This window comes from Chiloscyllium punctatum, chromosome 10 (assembly GCF_047496795.1).
Source record: "Chiloscyllium punctatum isolate Juve2018m chromosome 10, sChiPun1.3, whole genome shotgun sequence".
NCBI lineage: Eukaryota > Metazoa > Chordata > Chondrichthyes > Orectolobiformes > Hemiscylliidae > Chiloscyllium > Chiloscyllium punctatum.
Window position 1 is genome coordinate 24,170,187 of NC_092748.1, and position 26,318 is coordinate 24,196,504.

The window sequence follows — 26,318 nt, forward strand, 5'->3', positions numbered from 1 at the left end:
TCAATTCATTTTCCAATTAGTGTTGTATCTAAATTTGCTGATGATACAATTTCAGTCAGTTCCTTCAAATAAGTTATAAATGTAGATTATAAATTGCTGAGGCCCTGTTACACAAGGTACTAATTGCTAACCTGAAAATGACACAAGTCCAGTTTCTGTTTCCTGTTTGTTAGTCAATCGTCTATTCACACTTTGTGCCGCAAACACCATGAGCTCTTAGCTTATGTTGTGACTTGTTGAAAATCTAAATGCATAATATCTGCTGATACTCCTATATCCACCCTGCTTGTTACATCCTCAAATAACTATAATAAATTTGTTAAACACAATTACCCTCCCAGAAAACAGTGTTGATTCAGCCTGATTGTAATTTTCTAAATGCCTCGCTACTACCTATTTAATAATGGACTTTAGCATTTTCCCATTGACAAATGTTAAGGCTGACTCATCAGTAGTTTCCAGCTTTCTGTCTCCCTCCTTTCTTGAATAGTGGTGTTACATTTCCAAAATTGAGGAGACTTTGGAAGATTACAACCAATGCATCTGTAGCTATTTCCTTTTACGATCCTCGGACACCAGACCCAGGAGACTTGTCAGTCTGAAGTCCCATTAATTTACCTACGGTTTTTCTCTCATGATTATGATTGTTTTTCTACTACTCTTAGGTGCTTTTACTGTCTTTTACTAAGAAGACGGGTTAAAAAACCCTTGTTCAAAGTCTCTGCTACTATCCTCATTTATAATTATTAACTCCTTTGTCTACCCTCTAAGGGACTAATGCTCACTTTAGCTACCCTTTTCCTTTTCTATATGTTTGTCAAAAATTTTACTGGCAGTTCTTCTGTTTCTTGCATGTTTCCCTTCATACTCTGATTTTTGCTTTTTAGCCGCCCTAAAAATTGCTAAAAGTTTCAACTGATACTAATAACCCATTATCTCAAGCTAAGAGGAGATCCAGTAGAGGCTTTCAAAATCATGAGTGGGCTTGAATAAATTAGATAAGAAAAGAGCTGTTCCTTCTAGTAAAAAGGACAACAACAAGAGGGCATAAATTTAAAGTCATCTGCTAAAGAAACAAGGGTGAAAAACCTTTTCACTGAGTGAACATTTAAAATATGGAATGCACTACCTGGAAGTGTGGTAAAGGTACATTCAATTGAGTCATTCAAGAGGGTATTGTATGATTATTTGGTTAAAAATAAGGTGCAAGGGTATTGGGAAAAGCAAAAAAATAATGAAGAGCTGACATCCGCGTGGTGGGCCGAATGGCTGTTCTCTGCATTGTAGCAATTCTGTGATCTCCTCCCTATCAACAGAGAGGATCAACCCATTTTAAAGAATGCAGGTAATTTACAGAAATGTATTTAAGCCTCTTACCTTTCCTATCTATTTAGGAGAAACAGCAACTATCTGTGCTGGAAGACCTCTTATCTGTGGACAGAAACAGCTTATTATCAGAGGTACAGGACCTCCGTTCACAGCTCAGGATTGCACATCTTCAACATCAAGAAAAACTGCAGCAGTTACAGGATACCCTCACCAGTGCAGAGGAGCAAGCCAAGAAGCAGGAGCGGCCACTTCGAAGACAAGGTATTTTAAAGGTGGACGATGTTGGTCTTAATGGTCAAAGAAACAGGAATTACTGAGATTTTACATTGCCAGCAGCTGTCAAGTAAAGACCGAGTCTGAATATTTAGCCTGGGTAGTTTCCCAGCTAACGTTTTGGCCACAAAAGTTCTGGTAAAGTGTTGATTTGTTTGTCTTTATTGCCTAGAGTTTCTGATGGGCCATCAAGCAATGCTTCGCCTCCTATATTTACCTTCTCGTAGCTTTCTATGGCTGTTGAAACAAGTGTTAATTTTGTCAGTGTATACTAATTTTTCATCCAGCAACTTGATTTTTCAACAACATGTTTGTAGCATTGTCTAATTCAATCTGTTTTTTGGGAAACTGAAGCAAGGCATTGGATTTGAGCACCATAATTTCCCAGGTTCGGGAACAATTCCCAGGGGGAATGAGGAGTTGGCCTATCAGGTGTGAGAAAACTCCAAGGTGTCTTATTAGATATGCACAAACAGAACATTTGGACGGCACGGTGGCGCAGTGGTTAGCACTGCTGCCTCACAGCGCCAGAGACCTGGGTTCATTTCCCGCCTCAGGCGGCTCTCTGTGTGGAGTTTGCACATTCTCCCTATGTCTGCGTGGGTTTCCTCCGGGTGCTCCGGTTTCCTCCCACAATCCAAAAATGTGCAGGTTAGGTGAATTGGCAATGATGAAGGGATAAATGTAGGGGAATGGGTCTGGGTGGGTTACGCTTCGGCGGGTCAGTGTGGACTTGTTGGACCGAAGGGCCTGTTTCCACATTGTGAGTAATCTAAACATATATTTTGTCAATATTAGTATATGAATGGGAATTTATTTTTTGAGATGGTAACTAGCTGAATACATAGAGGATCCATTGTCTGGTATGTTTTGATTTTCAAGAACAGCTTGACGAAAAGATTATTGATGAAGGTAAGTTCTAATAGAATTGGGATAGCTGAGAAAAAGAATGAATGGTAATTTTCAAGTTGGGGCACGATAACTAGTCGGGTCTCAAGGGTCAGTGCTTAATCTGTACTGTTTAAACTATTTACTATCAGTGCTTAATACATGAAGATCAAGGGTAAAATTTCAGATTTATTGTCATTGGGGAGAAAGTAAGCTTTGGGGAATTTACAAAGAAATTGTGATGGGTTCTCCACTAATTACTTTGTGGTTAAGTACATGTAAGGTGTGAAGTTTTTTGCATTAATAGGAAAAATAGAAAAGTAGAATATTTTGAAAAAAGATATTGATACATGTTGATACTTCATGCATTTTGTGTATGTATTTCACAAAGATAACATCTTGGATACAACTTTGCTTCAGAATGAGTTGTAAGTTAGCCTTGGTTGCAAGGGAATTGGTGTATAAATGAAGATTGTACAGCACTGTGATGAGACCACACTTAGGCCAGAGCTCTGCACAATGCTCTTTTACACAAGGAAGGGTATACTTTCTTTGGAGCAAGTGCAATAACATGTCACCAGACTCATTCTTGAATGGAAAGATTATTCAATGACAGGAGATCAAGTAGACTAAGATTCTCAAAGTTTGTGAGAAGATTTGTAGCTTGGGTGCTCGTTGTTGTGGTTCTGTTCGCCGAGCTAGGAATTTGTGTTGCAGACGTTTTGTCCCCTGTCTAGGTGATATCCTCAGTGCTTGGGAGCCTCCTGTGAAGCGCTTCTGCGATCTTTCCTCCGGCATTTGTCGTGGTTTGAATCTGCCGCTTCCGGTTGTCAGTTCGAGCTGTCCGTTGCAGTGGTCGGTATATTGGGTCCAAATCGATGTGCTTATTGACTGAATCTGTGGATGAATGCCATGCCTCTAGGAATTCCCTGGCTGTTCGCTGTTTCATCAACAGATGCCTAAGGGAAAGACAATGGAACAGGACATGCCACAACCCAAAGGACTAGTCATACACCAAGAGCGTTTCCGAACTGACAGCCAGACTACTGCGACCACTAGGACACAAACCAACAGCCAATCTCAGACAACAACTCATCAGAACGAAGGACCCGATATCCAGCATGAGCAAAACCAATGTAGTGTACAAAATCCCATGCAAGGACTGTACAAAACACTACATAGGGCAAACAGGAAGACCGCTAACGATCCGCATCCATGAACACCAACTAGCCACGAAACGACACGACCAGTTATCCTTAGCAGCCACACACGCAGATGACAAGCAACATGAATTCGACTACCATTATAGGACAAGCCAAACAGAGAACAGCCAGGGAATTCCTAGAGGCATGGCATTCATCCACAGATTTAATCAATAAGCACATTGATCTGGACCCAATATACCGACCACTGCAACAGACAGCTGGAACTGACAACCGGAAGCGGCAGATTCAAGCCACTACAAATGCCGGAGGAAAGATCACAGAAGCGCTTCACAGGAGGCTCCCAAGTACTGAGGATATCACCTAGACAGGGGACAAAACGTCTGCAACACAAATTCCCAGCTCGGCGAACAGAACCACAACAGACTAAGATTCTGTTCTCCAAAGTTTAAAAGAATGAGAAGATCAAATGGAAAAAAATGTAAAACTTCTATGGATCTCGGTTGGAGTTGTGAATTTCTGGAACTCTTGACCCCAGATTATTTTTGTGATGAGAGGTGTGTGATTTGCATCTGTGTATTGATATCACCTGAAAAGTTTGGAATTTAACCTAGCCACATTGCGACTTTGATCCATTTGTGTGAAGAGGTTTAGTAATTAACTAGGTCAGTTTTTGGAGCCATAATTCAGAGAGCAGATGACTGAAGTCCTTCTGGGGTGTTACTGAAAATCTTGTTTATATTTTGGGATTTACAATGTAGAGCATAGAACATTACAGCACAGTACAGACCCCTACGACCCTCGATGTTGTGCCAAACTGTGGAACCAGTCTGAAGCCCATCTATACTATACTGTTCCATTTTCATCCAAATGTTTATCCAATGACCATTTAAATGCCCTTTAAAGTTGATAAGTCTACTACTTTCGCAGGCAGGCCTTTCCACACCCCTACTACTCTGAGTGAAGAAACTACCTCTGACATCTGTTCTATATCTATCACCCCTCAATTTAAAGCTACATCCCCTTGTGCTAGCCAGCATCATCTGAGGAAAAATGCTCTCACTGTCCACCCTATCTAATCCTCTGATTATCTTGTATGTCTCAATTAAGTTACCTCTCAACCACCTCCTCTCTAACAAAAACAGCCTCAAGTCCCTCAGTCTCTGCTCATAAGACGTTCCCTCCATACCAGGCAACATCATCATAAATCTCCGCTGGACCTTTTCCAAAGCTCTCACATCCTTCCTATAATGCGGTGACCAGAACTGTACGCAATACTCCAAGTGCAGCCGCACCTGAGTTTGGTACAGCTGCAGCATGACCTCATGGTTCCAAAACTCCGTAAATGCCAACATACTGTATACCTTCTTAACAACCCTATCAACCTGGGTGACAAATTTCATGGACCTATGTACATGGACACAGAGATCTCTCTGCTCATCTACACTGCCAAGAGTCTTACTGTTAGCCCAGTACTCTTTATTCCTGTTGCTCCTTCCACAGTTTTCCACATTAAACTCTATTTGCTACCTCTCAGCCCAGTTCTGCAGTTTATCTATTTCCCTCTGTAACCTGCAACATCCTTCAGCACTATCCACAACTCTACTGACGTATTATCTGCAACTTTGCTAACCCATCCTTCTATGTCCTCACCGAGGTAATTTTATAAATGACAAACAGCAGTAGCCCCAAAACAGATCCTTGTGGTACATTACTAGTAACTGGACTCCAGGATGAACGCTTCCCATCAGCCACCACCCTCTGTCTTCTTTCAGCTAGACAATTTCTGATCCAACCCATTAAAGCACCCTCAATCCCATGTATCCGTATTTTGTTCAATAGCATATCGTGGGGCGCCTTAACAAATAGGAGAGAAAAAAAATGTCAAGCCATTTAGAAGTTTGGGTGAGCAATTTTTAAAATTTAGACAGATAACTGAAGTTAGATGCAAGAATAGTTTCTCTGAGATAAAGGTGTTTGTTCATTATAGTGATTATAATGAAGTCAGACAGATGGACCTCAGTAATATGAGTTTCCTAGTTGGGGCTGTAAATCTATTAAGACATCCAGCTCACTATGAGAGCTGAGGTAAAACCATCAGACATAGGAGCAGAAATTAGGCCATTCAGCCTATCAAGTGTGCTCCACCATTCAATCATGGCTGATCGTTTCTCACCCCCATTCTCCCGATTTCTCCCCATAATCCTTGATCCCCAAGAACCTATCTATCTCAGTCTTAAATATATTCAATGACCTGGCCTCCACAGCCTTTTGTGGCAATGAATTCCATAGATTCACCACTCTCTGGCTGAAGAAGTTTCTTATCTCTGTTCTACAAGGTCTTCCCTTTACTCTGAGGCTATGCCCTCAGGTTCTAGTCTCTCCTACCAACAGAAACATTTTCCCAACATCTACTCTGTCCAGGCCATTCAGTATTCTGTATGTTTCAATTAGATCTCCCCTCGTTCTTCTAAACCCCATCAAATATGGACCCAGAATCCTCAAACGTTCCTCATATGTTAAGCTTTTCATTCCTGGGACCATTCTCATGAACCTCCACTGAACGTGCTTCAGGGCCAGTACATCCTTCCTGAGAAAAGGGGCCCAAAACAGCACACATTACTCCAAATTTGGTCTGACCCGAGCCTTCTAGAGCCTCACAAGTACATCTCTGCTTTTAAATTCAAGTCCTCTCAAGGTAAATGCTATCATTGCATTTGCCTTCCTACCTACTGACTGAACCCACAAGTTTACCTTGAAAGAATTCTGGACTAGAATTTGCAAGTCTGTTTGCACTTCACACTTCTGAGTTTTCTTCACATTTAGAAAATAGTCTATTCCTCTATTCTTCCTACCCAAAGTGCATGACCTCACCCTTTTCCACTTTGTAGTCTATTTGCCCTCTCTCCGAACCTGTCCAAATCCTTCTGCAGCCTCAATGCTACCTGTCCCTCTACCAATCTTTGGATCAGTGTCAAGGTCTCTCCACGTGTAAATAAATGGTGACTTGGTGATGGGATACCAGCCTCTGTGGAGTTATTTCAGTGGTGACAAGAGAAAAGCATGCGCCTGAAGAAATTCGCTTGCAACAGTTATCTTTGAGTTGGAGTAAGCATTTCTGGCATCATGCTGTTATTAGGGAAGCTTGACTCATTCAACCCTGCTGTTGAAGACTGGGCCCAGTTATGTGTAAAGAATGCATTATGTTTTTCCAGGCAAATGATAACTGATAGATGAAAAGCAATGAATAATTCTCCTGACAGTTTGTGGATTTGCAACCTTTTCAGTTATAAGGAATCTAATTTTCCCTGAGGCACCAGATACTAAAACCTCCAAGAGTTGATGGATTTAGTTAAGGAATTTTACAACCCCCAAACCTAAGTGTATAATTCTTGATGTATGCTTTCTGGCTGACGTATGACTGCTGTCCCACATTAATGTGGTTGACTCATAACTGTCCTCTGGGAAATTAGGGATGGGTGATAAGTGTTGGCCTAGCCAACGATGTCCTCATCCCGTAAGAGAATTTTTAAAATGTTATTTCTAACCCCCTGAAAACCACTTTATTGTGAACAAATGAAAGCTCATCACCATATTTTCAGTACAGGTATGAATGGTTCATAAATGTCAGCTTTACCAGCAAGAATCATATTTCAGTATCTTGGCATTCTCATTTACTGTGAAAATTTCTTAATTATTTTGGCTATTTTCATTTCAACAAGCCATCAGTAAAGTAAGCAAAATACCAACTTAATTTTAATCTGGGCCGTTTGGCTTATTGACTTGTTCAGGAAGGCACCTGAAATTATAACAAAGTGTAGTGAAATGTTGGGATGTGACACTATTCTACAAATTTTAAGAAGTTCTTGGGTTGTGTTTTGATGGGCTTGTTACTGTATTTTCAGTTTTGAATTTTTAATTTGGTCAAGGGATGTGGACATTGCTGACAGGGCCACCACGTATGACCTATTAAAAGTTTGTGTAAAGATTTGTTGCTCACGTGCCAGTTTCCGTTGTTGTGGGTATGTTTGCCGAGCTAGGACTTTGGTTTGCACATGATTCATCCCCTTTCTATGTGAAATCCTCAATGCTGTCATTGTTAGGTTTCATTCCTGCAGGAATGAACCGGTTACTGGTTCCGGTTATTCGTTACACTGGTCAATGTATTTATTGATGGAGACCATGGATGAGTGCCAAGCTTCTAGGAATTCTTTGGCTGTCCTCTGTTTGGCTTGTCCTATTATTGCTGTGTTGTCCCAGTCAAATTTGTGGTCCTTGTTGTCTGTGTGTTTGGATGCTAAGGATAGCTCGTCATGACATTTATTGGCTAGTTCATGTTCATGAATGTGGATTGCTCGTTATCTGCCTGTTTGTTTCATGGTGTTTCATGCAGTATCTGCTTGGAATCTTGTATGCCACATTTGTCTGTACATGATGGCTTTTGTTCTGGTGAGTTGTCTGAGCATTGCTGTCATAAATCCGAGTGGTTGGAGAGTCTGACTGTCCGTAAGGAAATCAGTGATTAGATGGGCACTGTTAGAACATAGAACATAGAAAAATACAGCGCAGTACAGGCCCTTCGGCCCTCGATGTTGCACCAACCGAAGCCTACCTAACCTACACTAGCCCAATAACCTCCATATGCTTGTCCAATGCCCGCTTAAATGACCATAAAGAGGGAGAGTCCACCACTGCTACTGGCAGGGCATTCCATGAACTCTCAACCTGCTGAGTAAAAAATCTCCCTAACATCTGTCCTACACCTACCACCCCTTAATTTAAAGCTGTGTCCCCTAGTAACAGCTGACTCCATACGCGGAAAAAGGTTCTCACTGTCAACCCTATCTAAACCCCTAATCATCTTGTACACCTCTATCAAATCTCCCCTAAACCTTCTTTTCTCCAATGAGAAAAGTCCCAAGTGCCTCAGCCTTTCCTCATACGATCTTCCTACCATGCCAGGCAACATCCTGGTAAACCTCCTCTGCACTCGTTCCAATGCCTCCACATCGTTCCTATAGTATGGCGACCAAAACTGCACACAATACTCCAGATGAGGCCGCACCAGAGTCTTATACAACTGCAACATGACCTCAGGACTCCGGAACTCAATTCCTCTACCAATAAAGCCCAGTACGCCATATGCCTTCTTCACAGCACTATTTACCTGGGTGGCAACTTTCAGAGATCTGTGTACATGGACACCAAGATCCCTCTGCTCATCCACACTACCAAGTAGTCTACCATTAGCCCAGTAATCCATCTTCTTGTTACTCTTACCAAAGTGAATGACTACACACTTAGCTACATTGAATTCCATTTGCCACCTTACTGCCCAGCTCTGCAACTTATCTATATCACGCTGTAACCTGCCACATCCTTCTTCGCTGTCCACGACTCCACCGACTTTCGTGTCATTCGCAAACTTGCTCACCCAGCCTTCAAGCCCCTCCTCCAGGTCATTTATAAAAATGACAAACAGCAATGGTCCCAAAACAGATCCTTGTGGAACACCGCTAGTAACTGCGCTCCAAGATGAACCTATACCATCAACTACTACCCTCTGTCTCCTTCCAGCCAGCCAATTCCTAATCCAAACCTCTAATGCACCCTCAATGCCATACCTCCGTAGTTTTTGCATTAGCCTGCCATGGGGTACCTTATCGAACACCTTGCTAAAATCCATATACACCACATCTACTGCTTTACCCTCGTCCACTTCCTTGGTCACCTTCTCAAAGAATTCAATAAGGTTTGTGAGGCACGACCTGCCCTTCACAAAACCATGCTGACTATCCTTGATCACATTATTCCTATCCAGATGTTCATAAATCCTAACCCTTACAATTCTCTCTAAGACTTTGCCCACAACAGAAGTGAGACTCACTGGCCTATAGTTACTCGGGCTACCCCTGCTCCCCTTCTTGAACAAGGGGACCACATTTGCTATCCTCAGCATATATATTCTGCATTTTTAGTGAATGTACATTTCATCATCTGCCATGGTGGGATCCAAACATGTCCACAGAACATTATTTTTAATCCAATGACATTGCCACTATACCATTGCCTCCCTAATGCACATGTAGCTATAACATAGAGTACTTTCTCATGGCTACAATTCCAGGGGTCTGGGTTTTAATTTTTGTCAGTTATGAGAATTGAGATAGTATCCCACTTCTAATATTTACCACCAACATTATTTGTAGGGAAAGGTAAGTGGGTTGGTTACAGGACCACTTTTTCCACATATTGTACTTGATATTTGGTTAAAGAACAGGATTGGGAGAGATCTCTCAGAAGTTGGATGGTGGTAATGTATGTTATAGAGAGTGCTGAAAGTGAGTGTACAAATGTGATTAATAATTTAAGTTAATCTATTGCAAATCTCAAAGTTGTGCACAAGCTTCAGATGGCAAAACAGTTTATAACCGTGTTTATTCTACCCTATAGTGGAGTTGCTGGAATACAAGCTTCAGCAAGAACAGATCATAACAACCAATTTACAAAACACCCTAAAAGCAGAGCAAGAACGAGTTGCCAAGCTCCACCAACAATTACAAACAGAACAAACTTCATTAACTGAGCTGAAGTCAGACCTGTCTGAAGTCTCAGGTGAACTGCAGGCTGCATTACAGACACGACATGAGCTACAACAAAACCTGCAGAAGCTTCGGTTTGTAGACCTAAATATTGATTATTTATGTGATATATTTATTCTATTTCTCTCAGGCATGATAACCATTATTCAGCTGTAACAACATAATGCATAAGCTGAAATTTGACTCAAGTTCTGGAATCAGAAACAACTCTGTTTACTAATTTTCTAGCAGATAAGACAAGCTGCACAGGTATGTGCAATATGAGTGAGGTCTGCCACTTGGAATCCAGCTTGATAGGCAATGAACTGCAGAAAATTTTAGGTACTCACTTGTTAAATATGTCAGTGGTGTTATTGTATAAGTAGCCTGAATCAGTCTGAAAGTAGAAAACTTTCTCTGCCGTAAAAGAAACCGGAAAGAAAACATGATATGATTTCCCCCTTACTGCTGGTTAATTTCACAATCAGAGAGAAATCATGCAAATTAATGGTTCTCCTAAGATGGGTGAATGAGGGTCATTGGTAAAGGTTCAGATATTTAAAATGTATCCCCTATGATCTGAGAACATGTTTCTCTGCAGTCATGGTGTTCCTTTTCTGAGGAATTGTTAACCTCAAAGGAGCATAAATCTTGCACTTCTCAAGTGATAATTGAGATGCCTTTTGCAGTGATTGAAACAAGGTCAATCAGCTGGACCTCACATAGTATGAGTTCCCTGATTGGGGTTGTTAATTTGGTCTCGACATAAAAGTGTTGAGCATCAAAGATACACTCTGGTGCCTGACTCTGGATGAGGCATTACTATAACCAAGAACTGATCATGTGAAAATGAAGAGCTGATAGGATACTGGCCTGTGTGAGGTTATTTCATTAGTGTCAAGAGTACAGCATGATCCTGAGGAAATGTGCTCACAACAGTCGTCTTTGAGTTGGGGTAAGCATTTCTTAAATCATGCATTCGTTTGGGAAGCTTGGATTGTTCAACCCTGCAGATAAGGGCAGGGCCCAGTGTGTAGAAAGAAAGTGTTATTATTTTCCTGGTAAACGACATGGTAGCAAATGCAAAACAGCAACTAATTCTCCTGACAGCCTATGGAGCTGAAGCTTTTTCTGTCATTAGGAGCCTAACTTTCCTGGAGGCACCAGATGCTAAAATCTTTCTAGAATTGACAGATACAGTTAAGGAATATTATGACCGCAAGCCTCCCCTAATTCTGAGACACTATTGCTTTTACTCAGCAATTCGAGAATCTGCATCAGGGTTTTTGACTAAATTAAGATGACTGGCAGAAACCTATGAATGTGGTTTAACCCAATAAAAGATGCTTAGAGACTATCTGGTCTGTCGGATTAATGATGTAGCAATGCAAAAACACCTAGCTGAAACCCAGCTGGACTTCAAACAGGTACTACAACTGGCATTACCATTAGAAAGAACAGTTTGGAGCATATGAGTTGCAGGGTATTCCAATGGAAGTGAACACTCTCAACAGTTGACTAAGCTTGGGGAATGTCACTCGAGTACAGGCAATTGCATAGCCTCACTCAGGACATATATTGACCAGAGGGACTCTAGGTTGGCCCACAGCAAAGCCAAGCCTCAGCAAAAATTTTCAAGATGATGGCTGGCAAGTTATTGCCAGTATGCATATGCAAGACAGCAAAAGGGTCCTACTAGACCCAGGTTTGAGTAAAATAGCTCATAGGCCAGTATCCAGGAAAGGTCATACCCTGCAAAAAAATCATCTATGTCTGATCTGTAACAGAAAAGTTACTTAGTAACATTGAAATCTGAAACAGTCAAGATAAACATCTGGTTAAATGGTCATCAGCCTCTAAGAGAGGCTGATACCGGTGCAGCAGTATCAGTAAACACAGAACCAGTTTTTAATAAAATTTGCTCTGGACCCCAATCCTTAACTTTGCACAAGACCTCAGACTGGCTGAGAACTGATACCAAAAAACCTTTACTGATAAAGGGTACAACTTTGGTTCTGGTGTCTTAGGAAAAGCGGCTGGTTCAATTACCAGTGATTGTAGTAAAAGGCTACTCAAACTTACTGGGGCAAAATTGGTTGCAAGAGATTCACCTCGATTGGCTCAATGTTTTTCAATTAGAAAATGGCTACCTGAGTGAAGTCCTAATTAAAAACTCAGAATACTTCCAGATAGTTCTAGGGAATATCAGAGGAGCCAAAATGACTTTGCATGCTGACTAGGAAAGAAGGCCCTAAGCTGTTTCCCTTACGGTTAAAAGTAGAGGTAGAAGTCAGAAGGCTGGTATATGAAGAAACTGGTCCAATTCACAGAATGGGCAGCACTGATCGTACCAGTTTTGAAATCTGATAGGTCAGTTTGCCTTGTGAGGATTTTAAACCGACAGTGTACCATTTTACACAACTAGATAAATGCCCAATCCCTCAGTCAGAAGATTTATACGCAAAGCTAGAAGGGAGGGCTGTCCTTCATGAAGGTGGATGTGAGCCATGCTTATTTGGAATTCCATTTAGAACAGGATTCCCAGTAGTATACTATAATTAATGCCTGTAAGGACTTGTACCAGTTTATGAGAATGCCATTTGGGTGTCATCAGCCTGTGAAATTTTTCAGCAGATGATGGAGAACATTTTGCAAGGTTTACCTCAGGTCACTGTTTACCTGGATGGTATCCTGATAACGGCAACAACTAACAATGAACATTTACAGAACTTAGATATAGTCCTAAGGCTTTCCAAGGTTGCTGTTTGCTTAAGAAAGGCAAATGTGTGTTCTAGGCCCGTTGACAAGACCAGGTAATAAAAATTGGAAGATAAAGTGAGGGCAATCAAAAATGTCCCGGCTTCCATGTCCTGTCCAGGAGTTTAGGTAATTTATTGGGCTGGTAAATTATTATAGAAAGTTCATATGCAACGTGACATCTATCCTAGCACCTTTGTGTCCACTCCTAAAAAAGGGTCTGCCTCGGAAACGATCTCATCGATAAACCCTAGCTTTCAATGAAGTAAGGAAACAGCTGTCATCCTGTATTAGTCATTGGCAGCTAAATAGAGAGGAATGCCAAACAGCTTCTGCACCCAGACTTTTTTTTTAGATTATTTACAGTGTGGAAACAGGCCCTTCGGCCCAACAAGTCCACACCAACCCACGGAAGCGCAACCCACCCAGACCCATTCCCCTACATTTTACCCCTTTACCTAACGCTCCAGGCAATTTAGCATGGCCAATTCACCTAACCTGCACATTTTTGGACTGTGGGAGGAAACCGGAGCATCTGGAGGAAACCCACGCAGACACTGGGAGAACGTGCAAACTCCACACAGTCAGTCACCTGAGGCGAGAATTGAACCTGGGTCTCTGGCGCTGTGAGGCAGCAGTGCTAACCACTTTGGGTAATGTGGAGCATAAACATGCCCAGATAGGTTAAAAAATAAGGATTGGGGTCACATTTGGAGTCAGTACATCCAATTCATTTTTGGATGGAAATTCTTGAATCGCAATTTCCATAGCCTTAGGACTGATCTTCATTAGTTTTTGCCATTGTCAGGATATCATCTAGGTAAGCAGTGACCTGAGGTAGAACTTGCAAAATGTTCTCCATCACCCACTAAAAAATTTCACAGGCTGACAATATCCCAAATGGCAATCTCATAAATTGGAACTAGAATGGAAATTATGGACCATAAACCCCAACTTGAAGAAGACAAGGCAGTACTGCTTGGGCCACATTCAACCTTAGAATTCTAAGTTAGAACAGGCCAAGTAACAATTGTGGATGCATTAAGGCACCTCCCATTAACAGACGCCCAATGGAAGAGGATGTAATGATATTAAATTTTCTGGACACACTCCCACTCACAGCTAGCAATATGAGACTTTAGACACCGAAAGGTCCAGTCTTCTCCGAAGTCAAACAACTGATATTAACTGAAGAACCAAAGGGCTGTCATAACTGGAATTTAAACCTTTTTGGACCCAGAGAGACCAGCTCACAATATAGGATGGCATATTGTTATGGGGAGAAAGAGTGATTGTCCCAATCAAAAGTCATGGACAAATATTGGCTGAACTCCTCCAGGACCTCCAAAAGTCTCCAAAATGAAGATGTTTGTGAGAACTTTTGTCTGGTGGTCAGGCTCGGATGTAGACATAGCTGCACTGGTGGAGCAGTACCTAGAATGTCAACAAGGGCAAACATTACCACCAGCAGCATCCCTACATGGGTGGAATGGCTGGGTAAACCTTGGCACATTGTGCAGGACCTTTCACTGGTCCAATGTTCTTAGTCATTGCAAATGCCCACTTAAGGTGGTTGACCTGCTACTAAAAAAACCCCAGGAAGCTCTCCAAGATAAAGGACCAGCCTATGCCCTGCACTCAGAGGGGAAGGAATGTAGTGTCTGTTAATGGGATCAGCCAACCGGATCTCATAGAATATAAGATCACTGGTCCAGATTAACAGCCCCAATCAGGGATTCCTGGTAGACTCTCAAAGTTTGAGTGTCAGAGATACTGACGCTGTGGTACCTGACTCTGTATGAGGCAGTAATGTAATCAAGGACTGTTCATATGCAAATAAGTGGTGATTTGGTGATGGGATACTAACCTCTGTGGAGTTATTTCACCCTTGGTTCAGGAAAGCTCAAGTATCTGCTTGTGCCCTTTTGTTGTTCCCAAATTGATGGGCTTTGGGAGTGAGTGATGTAAACGTACTGGATCTGCAAAATCTGAAGAGCCCCTTCATTGCAAAGAGAAAAAAGAAATATGCAAAGTGATCGAACAGATAATTCGGGCAATGCTTTCTGGCTGGTGGCTGTAGACTTTTGAGCATATGCTTTTGATACGTGAATCTCTGGCTCTTGCGCTTCCATGTACTTTCATACACAATCAATGATTAGAATTGTAAAACAAAAGTGAAAATTTTGGGAGAAGTTTTGGCAGTTCTGGTAGCATCAGTGTAAAGCTCAAGAGATAGCGTTTCGAGTGCAGTAATCCTTCATCAGAGCTTTCTGGACTCGAAACCTTAATTCTATTTTTCTCTCCACAGATGCTGCCAGAGCTGCTGAGTTTCACCAGCTCTATTCTTTTTGTTTCAAATCTCCAGCATCGTGATTCTTTGTGGTCTTAGAGCAAAGATACCTGACAAATTACAATCATAATTTTTAATGGAGATTAATGTTTTTCCTCGACTTTTCTCACTTTCCTGCATGTTTATTCTGCCTGTACTTAGTGCTGCATATTGATTGCCTTATTTCACTGCCTTTGTACTCTGATCCCACCCTCTAATTGTTATATCTTTTGCCTTCCTTTTCTGATGCATTGAGTTTGCTCTTAATCTTTCTTCTTTAAACCTAACTTCTTCATCCGTGTACTTCCATTCTGTCGATGTTTCATTTCGATTGTTAATTTTTTTTGAGTTTCTGTTTTTATTGTACATTTGCTTGCTCTTATTTTCTGTTAATGCACCCTTCTCATATGTCTGCCACTCCTTCCCATTTTAGAGAAGAATTGAATGCTAAAGAAAATGAATTGTTAAAGGCAGCAAAAGCGTTTGAGCAAGAACGACATAATGTACAGCAATTGCAGACCAAGTTGGAAAAGGAACAGTACCATTATAAAGAGCACAAGGAGCTAGAACGGCAAAGTTACCAGGTAAGTATGAAGTAAAATTTGAGTTTATGATGTGGTGACTTTTCAATAATGAATGGAAGGAGGAGCTTCTTTCAATATCATCATTCTCAATGATGGGGAAACTCAGCACTCCAATGCTAACACAAGGCTGAAGTGTTTGCAACCATTGTCAGTCACATTTTTTTGTATTCATCCATTGGATGTGAATGTCACTGCTAAAGAAAGCATACACTTTGTACCTCCAATTGCATTTGAGAGAAATGGTGGTGAGCCACCACTTTCAATGACTAGATTGTTTTGTGTTAATACACCTAGTGCAGGGAGTTCAGTCTTGACCAAAGTTTTGAAGGAATTTGAAACATTTCCAAGTAGGTTAGGTGTATGGCATGGAGAAAACCCTATTGACATGTGCATACTGACTTTGCTTTTTGGTTTCGTGAAGGAAGTGAATGCTGAAGCTGCTTTTATGGGAACTTTGGTAATTTGAGCAGTGAATCTTGTAAATGATGCACAATACAGCCAACATTGGAGAATAATCATTTAAGATGGTAGCTAGGCTTTTTGATCTACATGGTGAGATGATCTCATCATTACCTGACACTTCCGTGGTGTCACTGCTTCAGGATCTGAGAAGCTGCAAATGGATTGGAATACAACTATCACAAACACATCCACACTTGGAGCTTAAAAGGGAGGAATAGTCATTCAGAAGCACCTGGCAATGATGATCTGAGGAACTCTAACACTGACCTGGAACTGAGATGATTACACTCATAAAGATATGCAACACCAAAACTGACCGTTCAGCCCAATTTGTTCATGCCAACTAGGTTTCCTAAACTGAACTCATCCATTTGACTGCATTGGCCCATATCCCTCAAATTCTTTTCTAAGTCTGACCTGCCTCTACCACATCCTCTGGCAGTTTGTTCCATATACACACCATCCTCTGTGTGGAAAAGGTTGCACCTCGGGTCCTGTTTAAAGCCCTCTCCTCTTACCTTAAACTTATCCCAGGGTACTGAAGGAGGTGGTTCGGGAAATCATGGATGCGTTGGTGATTATTTTCCAGAGTTCGATAGATTCGGGATCAGTTCCTGAGGTTTGGAGGGTGGCTAATGTTATACCACTTTTTAAGAAAGATGGGAGAGAGAAAACAGGAAATTATAGACCAGTTAGTCTGACCTCAGTGGTGGGAAAGATGCTGGAGTCTATTATAAAGGATGAAATTACGGCACATCTGGATCGTAGTAACAGGATAGGTCAGAGTCACCATGGATTTATGAAGGGGAAATCATGCTTGACTAATCTTCTGGAATTTTTTGAGGATGTAACTCTGAAGATGGACGAGGGAGATCCAGTAGATGTAGTGTACCTGGACTTGCAGAAAGCTTTTGATAAAGTCCCACACAGGAGGTTAGTGAGTAAAATTAGGGTGCATGGTATTGGGGGCAAAGTACTAGATTGGATTGAAAATTGGTTGGCTGATAGGAAACAAAGGGTAGTGAAAAAAAGGCTCCATTTCGGAATGGCAGGCAGTGACCAGTGGGGTACCGCAGGGATCCATGCTGGGACCGCAGCTTTTTACAATATATGTTATTGATATAGAAGATGGTATCAGCAATAACAGCAAATTTGCTGATGATACTAAGCTGGGTGGCAGGGTGAAATGTGATGAGGATGTTAGGAGATTACAGGGTGACCTGGACAAGTTAGGTGAATGGGCAGATGCAGTTTAATGTGAATAAATGTATGGTTATCCACTTTGGTGGCAAGAACAGGAAAGCAGATTACTGCCTCAATGGAATCAATTTAGGTAAAGGGGCAGTACAGAGAGATCTGGGTGTTCTTGTACACCAGTCAATGAAGGCAAGCATGCAGGTACAGCAGGTAGTGAAGAAGGCTAATAGCATGCTGGCTTTCATAACAAGAGGAATTGAGTATAGAAGCAAAGAGGTGCTTCTGCAGCTGTACAGGGCTCTGGTGAGACCACACCTGGGGTACTGTGTGCAGTTCTGGTCTCCAAATTTGAGGAAAGACATTCTGGCTATTGAGGGAGTGCAGCGTAGGTTCACGAGGTCAATTCTTGGAATGGCAGGATTACCTTACACTGAAAGACTGAAGCGACTGGGCTTGTATACCCTTGAGTTTAGAAGACTGAGGGGGATCTGATTGAGACATATAAGATTATTAAAGGATTGGACACTCTGGAGGCAGGAAACCTGTTTCCGCTGATGGGTGAGTGCCGAACCAGAGGACACAGCTTAAAAATACGGGGTAGACCATTTAGGACAGAGATGAGGAGAAACTTCTTCACCCAGAGAGTGGTGGCTGTGTGGAATGCTCTGCCCCAGAGGGCAGTGGAGGCCCAGTCTCTGGATTAATTTAAGAAAGAGTTGGATAGAGCTTTCAGTGATAGTGGAATCATGGGTTATGGAGATAAGGCAGGAAGAGGATACTGATTAGGAATGATCAGCCATGATCATATTGAATAGTGGTGCAGGCTCAAAGGGCTGAATGGCCTACTCCTGCACCTATTGTCTATTGTCTATTATGCTCTCACGTTTTGGACTCCCCTTCCCTGAGAAAAAGATCTTGGCTATTCACCTTGTCCATGCCCCTAATGATTTTATAAACCTCTGTGAGGTCACTCCTCAGCCTCCTACACCCAGGGATATACAACCCCAGCCTCTCCATCAGTCAAAGTGAGCTGTGTGTCCTGGGCAGTGTCAAGTTTAATGGAAATTGATCAATCTCACCTGCATAATTAAAAACCTCTCTCAAACAATGTGTGAGGCACAGTCTTACCTCCAAATTTTACACATCCTCCCAAAATCTTTTTTTTATTCACTTGTGAAACTTGGCTGTTGCTAGCTAGCCAGCATTTATTGCCTTTCTCCTCCTGCTTAGTATCTTCACTGCTTTTTTTGGATGGTGCAAGGTTTGTCTGTCAGTATTAAATGCTTTAAAAATAATGCAGTTTGCAGTCACCCAGAGATTGAGCCTGATTTAATGTCATGAATTTCATTCAAAATAACTCACTATATTCAGATTCTCCTCCCATCATCTTCCTTCATACAACGTATAACTCTAGGTAATGGACAGTTTCACTCTGAATAACAATTACTTCAGATTTGGAAAGGTTCCTTAATACCAGCGAATGTACTGTAGCCAAGTTTACAGATGACATTCAAATAGGTGAAAAGACAGGTTGAGAGAAAGATACAAAAAAATTAGATATTTAAGTGGGCAAAAAGTTGACAAATGGAGTATAATGGGAGAAAAAGTGAAGTTCATTTTGGAAGGGAGAACAAAAGAACAGTATTATTTAAATGGAGAAGAACTGCAGAAAGCTGAAGCACAAAGGTATGTGAGGGTGCTTGTACATGAAACACAGCTAGTATTGCAGCACGTAATCAGGAATGCCAATAGAGTGTTGGCCCTTATTTCACAGGGTTTGGAGCGTAAGAGTACGGAAGTCTCACTTCAAAAACATCTTGAAAGGATATGTGTGCTTTTTTTTATTGGTTACACAGAATGACAATTTGTAATTTGGAATTATCTGCAGTTGGTATATGGAATCCTTTTGTAATGGGAGAAGTTTGTACAAGATATAAAAAAAAATCTGGATATTAGTGCTGAAAATTATGATGTTAAAAATCACACAACACCAGGTTATAGTCCAACAGGTTTAATTGGAAGCACATTAGCTTTCGGAGCAACGCTCCTTCATCAGGTGGTAGTGGAGGATTATGATGATTGAGTAAATTCTGATTGTTTAATTTCAGAAACTACAGAAGGTACTCGAGGAGCAACGTGCACACAATAATCAGTTGTCTGCTGCCTTTGAAGAAGAGCAGGTGGCAAACAGCAATAGCCACAAAGAACTCGAAGCCAAATTATTGAACACTGAATCTTTGCTGTCGCAAGAACGCAAGAAACTGGTAGAGACTCAGGACTTGCTGAAAATTGAGAGAAGTCACTTATCAGAACTGAGTGATTCCTTGGATCGTGAGCGTGATCGGTCAGAACAGTTATATCAGCATCTGAATTCCCGACGGGATGAAACTGCTACTCAGGACCGTGTCTTTATAAAAGAGCTGCAGAATCAACTTGAGGAAGAAAGAAAGAGGACTGTTGAACTTGCTACTATGATTGAGAAAACACAACAGCAAGCTATTACAGCAAAGCGAAATGCTGAAGATGAAATCCAACTGTCCCGGCAGGAAGTTCAAAAAGAACGGGAAGTCAGCTCCAAACTGAGATCTATGCTTGAATCAGTTCAGACTCAAGTTCAGGAGCTCAACCGCTTGCTGGAATCTGAAAGGCAGCATAGCCTTCGTCTGCAGACTGAACGAGAGAGACTTCAAGTGAACATTCTTGCAGCTAAAGAAAAGGAGCGGAATAAGGATGATCAGCGGGATCGAGAGAGGAGACAGGAGAGGCGAGAGTTAGCTGACCATGAACAAGAATATGAGATGGTGAAAGACAGAATGGTAAGTAACAAACTGGTCCATCCCGAAAGTAAGATTATATTGAAATTCAAGTCAAAATGATGAAATGGTTTTCGATTCTAATGGATTTTTTTTAAACAAAGGTTTTAAAGTAATGTATGCGATGTCTTTAACTTAATGAGACATCCCAAGTTTGGATAGTAGCAAATGTGAAACTCTTAAAGAAACTGTATCTGGGAACTCAAGGTGATAACAGACCAGCCAGCTTGACATCACAGGTGGGTACAGTTTTAGAAACAACTAACAGGGAAAATTATTAATAGGCATTTGAAGAGGTTTGAATTAGTTAAGGACAGTGAAACATGGTTTTGTAAAAGGTAGAGTACTTGATCCATCTCATTGAACTTTTTGTTGAAGTACCAGATTTTGTGGATTTATGGATTTTTAAGAAAACCTTTAACAAGTTTCCATTTAGAGACTAGTTAACAAAGCTGAGGCTAATTGGCAGAGCATTTGGATCAAAAGACTGGCTTCCCGACAGACAGCCAAGAGTTGTGGTAAATGAATGCTTTCAGACTGTAGAATGACAGACTTTGGTGTTCTTCAAAATTCAGTTCCTGGGCAGTTTTTAAATTGTATTGTTGTTTGAGTATTTGAAAACAAATTAAATTTTCAAAATTATCGATTATGTCAAACCTGTTTCGACATGCAATCATGGCGTGAAAATTGCCTCCAACAGGACACAGATTAGCAGAATAATTGGCAGATAGAATTTAATAGAGAGCAATGATACATTGTGCTATCCCATCTGTCCAAATGCCGTACAGATAAAACAGCATGGTTGTAACAGTGTACAAGACAGCAAGTCTTGCAAGTTTTTAGATTAGATTAGATCCCCTACAGTATGGAAATAGGTCCTTCAGCCCAGCAAGTTCACACCGACCCTCCAAAGCGTAGCACACCCAAATCCATTTCCCTCTGATTAATGCACCTAACACTACGGGCAATTTAGAATGGCCAGTTCTCCTGACCTGCACATCTTTGGACTGTGGGAGGAAACTGGAGTACTCGGAGAAAACCCATGCAGACACGATGATATATATATATCTTAGAACATGCAGGATGTTTTTCATATAAATATCTTAGAACATACAGGAAATATTGCGAGAACCTCAAGCAAAGTACTGTGTATGGGATCTTCACTTTCAAAAGTAGTGTAATTGAGTGCAAAAGGATAATGTATAATTTGGAGTCTCCAAGCATTTGCTGCATATTCAGTTCCAGATTGTAGAGCTTACAGGTTTAGAAGCTACAGTTGAAAGTGGCATGATAGGTTAGTTCAATGAATCATGTAGATGGTGATGCACACTGCTGTTACTGAACATCAGTGCTGAAGAAGGTGGATATTAAAGTGGTGGATGGGTTGCAAATTAAGTGAGCTGCTTTGTCCTGAACCATGTTGCGTTTCTTCAGTATTGTTGAAACTGTGCTCCTACAGGCGAGTGGGGGGTATTCTGTCATGATTCTAACTTATCTCTCGTAGATGATGGACAGACCTATTTGGAGTTGAGCGATGGATTAGGTGCAGCATGTAGAATTCATAGTGTCTGACCTAGTGTTGTAGCCATGGTGTTTATATAAAGTCATCAAGGTCTGCAAGGGAAAAGGCCATTTGGCCCACTGAGTCTGTACTGGTCAAAATCCATTTAACATTTTGGAATCTCATTTTCTAGCACTTGGCCTGTAGCCTTGTATACTTCAGCATGCTAGTGTGCATCTAAATACTTTTAAAATGTTATGTGGTTTCTGCCTCTACCACCCTTTTAAGTGAAAACATTTCCCTTGTATCCCCTCTAAATATCATGTCATTTACTTTAATTCTGAGGCCCTGGTCATTAATCCTCCATCTAGAGGAAATATTTTGTCCCGTCTACCCTGTCAATGCCCCTCATAATTGTATCTATCTCAATAAATAACCCCCCTGCACCCCAGTCTCCTCTGCTCCAAGGAAAGCAACCCCAGTCTGTCCAATCTTGCTTCATAACTGAAGTTCACCAGGCCAGGCAAAAGCCTGGTAAAATCTCCTCTGCAGTCTCTCCAGTGCAATTATGTCTCTCCTATAATGTGGATTCCAGAATGGCGCACAGTGTTTCTTGGTCTCCTAGTAGCAGTCAGGATATGGGGAAGAAAATAAATCAGGACATAGAAAAGGCATGAAAGAAAGGCATTATTACAATAATTGTAGTGGACTTCAATATGTAGGTGGACTGGGAAAATCAGGTTGGCAGTGGATCACAAGGAAATGTCTATGAGATGGGTTTTTTCCTTTTTTGGAGCAATTTGTGATGGAGCCCACGAGGGAACAGACAATTCTGGAATTGGTGTTCTGTAATGAAGCAGACTTGATTAGGCAGCTCCAGATCAAGAAATTGCTAGGGGCAGTGACCATAGTGTGATCAAATCCACCATTCAGTTTGAGAGCGTCATAGAGCAGTACAGCATGGAAACAGGCCCTTTTGCCCAAACTGATCCATGCTGACCATGGTGCCCACTCGGTTAGTTTCAATTGCCCACATTTAGTCCATATCCCTATAAATCTTTCCCATCCATATACCTATCCAACTGTTTTTTAAATGTTGCTATTGTACCTACCTCAACCACACCCTCTGGCAGCCCTTTCCATATACGTACCACTCTGTCAAGAAGTTGCCCCTCAGGTCCTCCTCAAATCTTTCCCCGCTCACTTTAAACTTATGCCCTGTAATTTTCAATTCATCATCTGTGGGGGGGGAAAAAAACAATTTGCATTCATCCTATCTATGCCCCTCGTGATTTTATACACCCCAATAAAGTCACCCCTCATTCTCCTAAGTTCCAAGAAATACTGTCCTATCCTGGCCAGTGTCTCCCTGTAACTCGGACCTACTAGTCCTGGCAATGTTCTCTTAAATCTTCTTTGCACTCCTCCTAATTTAACTATGTCTTTCCTATAACAAGGTGACCAAAACTGTACACAATTCTTCAACCTCACCAACGACTTGTCAAGCAGTAACATAATGTCCCAACTCCTATGCTCAGTGCCTCAACCAATGAAGGCCAGCATGCTGAATGCTTCGTCACCCTATCTACTTGTGACACCTGTTTCAAAGAACTATCTACTTGTACTCCTTGGTGTCTCTGTTCCACAACACACACATGACCTTACCATTTACTGTATAAGTCCTACATTGGTTAGCCTTTCCAAACCTCTCACTTACCTGTATTGAATTGTATTTGCCAATCCTCAGCCCATTTGCCCGTCTGATCAAGATCCCTCTGTAATTTTTGATAACCTTACTCGCTAGCAATAATCCCTCCTAATTTTGTACCATCCACAAATTTAATAATCATAACCTTGTACATTCACATCCAGATAATTTATGTAAATAACAAAGGTCCCACACCAAACCCCTGCGGCTTGAACCAGGTGCAACAATGTTACAGTTGAATAAAGGTAACTCCAAAGACATCTCCTGAGACAGGAGCTGGCCAGAGTGGTTTGCAAGTGGACCTTATCAGGGAAGACGGCACAGCAGAAGTTTCAGGGAGGGGGGATTCCTAATGCTGGATTCTCTTAACCTTAACATGCAATTTGATTTGGCAGTTAGGAAGCCAAGTGCATTTTAGGGCTAGAATAGGAGAGTAGAAGTGTACTGCCGAGGCTTTATAAAGTTCTGATCAGACCACATTTGGAATATTATGAGCAGTTTTGGCCCCCATATCTAAGGAAGAGTGTGTGCTGGTGTTAGAGTGAGTCCAGAAGAGATTTATAAGATTGATGAAGGGCTTTTTGTAAAGGGGCTGTTGAGTCTGAGTCTGTATGTGATAGAGTTTAGGATGAGGGGTGGATCTCATTAAAACTTACAGAATACTGAGAGGTCTGTAAGGTGTGGATAGGGACAAAATGCTTCCACTTGTAGGAGAGACTAGGACCCAAGAGCACTGCCTCAGAAGTGAAGGGACAAACCTTTAGAACAGATGAGGAGGAATTTCTTCAGCTAGTGTGGTCGATCTGTGGAACTCATTGCTGCAGTGGAGGCCAAGTCACTGACTGTAGTTAAGACAGAGAGAGGTTCTTGCTTGATCATAGAACATAGATCATAGAATCATTATAGTTCCATTTGGCCTGTTCACTCTGCACTGAGCCTGTAAAGACCCAGCCTGCTACACTATTTCCCCCGTAACCCTGCACTTATCACAGCTAATCCATCTAGCCTGGACATTGTGGGCACTTTAGCGTGGTCAATCCACATGCCAAAGTCCAAAGATGCGCAGGTTAAGGGAATCAAGGGTTGAGCTGCGAAGGTAAAAAATGGGATTGAGGAACATTATCATCCGTGATCGATTGGTGGAGTAGATCTGATGAGCCAAATGGCCTTTTTCTGCTCCTATATCTTATAAACGAGTTCAGTTTCCATTTGATGGTAGCCCCCAAAATCTTAATGATAGTGAATTCAACTCTGAAAATTCCATTGACAATCAAAGTGAGGTGGTTAGATTCTCTCTTGTTGGAGATGGTCATTGTCTGGTGTTGTCAAGGTCTTGCTGGGTACAGATACAGGCCACTTCAGTTGTGAACAGTGCTTAACATTGTGCAAACACTAATGAACATTCTTACTTTTAATCTTATTGGAGAAGGAAAATTGTTGGTGAAGCAGCTGAAGGGCCGAGGATACTATCCTGAGGAATTTCTGAAGCGATGTCCTGAAACTGAGATGAGACATTTTTCACCTATAATGTGGGAGTCTGGATCTCAGTGCCTGAAAAAGTGGTTGAGTCAGAAACTCTCAAAACATCAAAGCAGTATCAAATGTTCACTAGCATTGACAAATCTTCCAAGCCTAAGGACCAAGAAAATGGAATTAGTGCAGTAAAATCTTTATTAATTGTTGCGAACGCTGTGGGACAAATGGCCTCATTCTATACTATGCATGCCTATGAATCTATGAGCTGCCATCATCTTCCTTTGTGATAGACATGACTCAAACCAGAGAAGATATTTTCCCCAATTCCCATTCATTCCAGTTTTACTGGGACTCCTCAATGCCACACTTGATCAAGTACTGCACTGATGTCAATCACTCTCACCTCACCACCTCTTTAGTCTTTGTTGGGACTTCTTGAAGCTGAGTGGCCCTGGCAGAACCCAAATTAAGCATATATGAGTGGTTTGTTGCTGAATCAGCACCAGTTGAAAGTACTATCAATGAACCCTTCCATCACTTGATTGAGACAAGGCTGATGAGGCAAAGGTTGGCTCCTTTCATAGCCATTATTATATGGACAGTTTTCCAAGTAGTTATCTCATTTGTAGTTGAATTAGAGCAATTTAAATAGGGGAGCAGCACATTCTGGGATGCCAGTCTTCAGTACTGTTGAACTTAGAACATTACAATTCAGTACAGGCCCTTCGGCCCTCAATGTTGCGCCAACCTGTGAAACCAATCTGAAGCCAATCTATCCTACACTATTCCATTTTCATCCAATGACCATTTAAATGCCCTTAAAGTTGGTGAGTCTACTACATGGCAGTGTGTTCCATGCCCCTACTACTCTGAGTAAAGAAACTACCTCTGACATCTGTACTACATCTATCACCCCTCAATTTAAAGCTACATCCCCTTATGCTAGCCAAAACATTATCCGAGGAAAAAGGCTCTCACTGTCTACCCTTTCTAATCCTCTGATTATCTTGTATCTCAATTAAGTCACCTCTCAACCTCCTTCTCTCTAAGGAAAACAGCCTCAAGTTCCTCAGCCTTTCTTCGTACAACCTTCCCTCCATACTAGGCTACATCCTGGTAAATCTCCTCTGAACCTTTTCCAAAACTCCCACATCCTTCTTATAATGTGGTGACCAGAACTCTACGCAATACTCCAAGTGCAGTTGCACCAGAGCTTTGTACAGCTGCAGCATGACCTCATGGTTCTGAAACTCAATC

At 41.5% G+C, this 26,318-nt stretch overlaps 1 protein-coding gene across 4 annotated transcripts in view; it reads left to right on the forward strand.

The window, feature by feature from the left end:
* Positions 1–26,318, forward strand: part of pcnt (pericentrin) — a 310,379-nt gene that overhangs the window by 252,663 nt on the left and 31,398 nt on the right. For all 4 annotated transcript variants that reach the window (XM_072578710.1, XM_072578712.1, XM_072578709.1 and 1 more), the window contains 4 exons: positions 1,395–1,590; positions 10,107–10,329; positions 15,754–15,904; positions 19,672–20,379. In XM_072578710.1, coding sequence (XP_072434811.1) covers positions 1,395–1,590; positions 10,107–10,329; positions 15,754–15,904; positions 19,672–20,379 — 1,278 coding nt within the window. The remainder of the gene's footprint in view (positions 1–1,394; positions 1,591–10,106; positions 10,330–15,753; positions 15,905–19,671; positions 20,380–26,318) is intronic.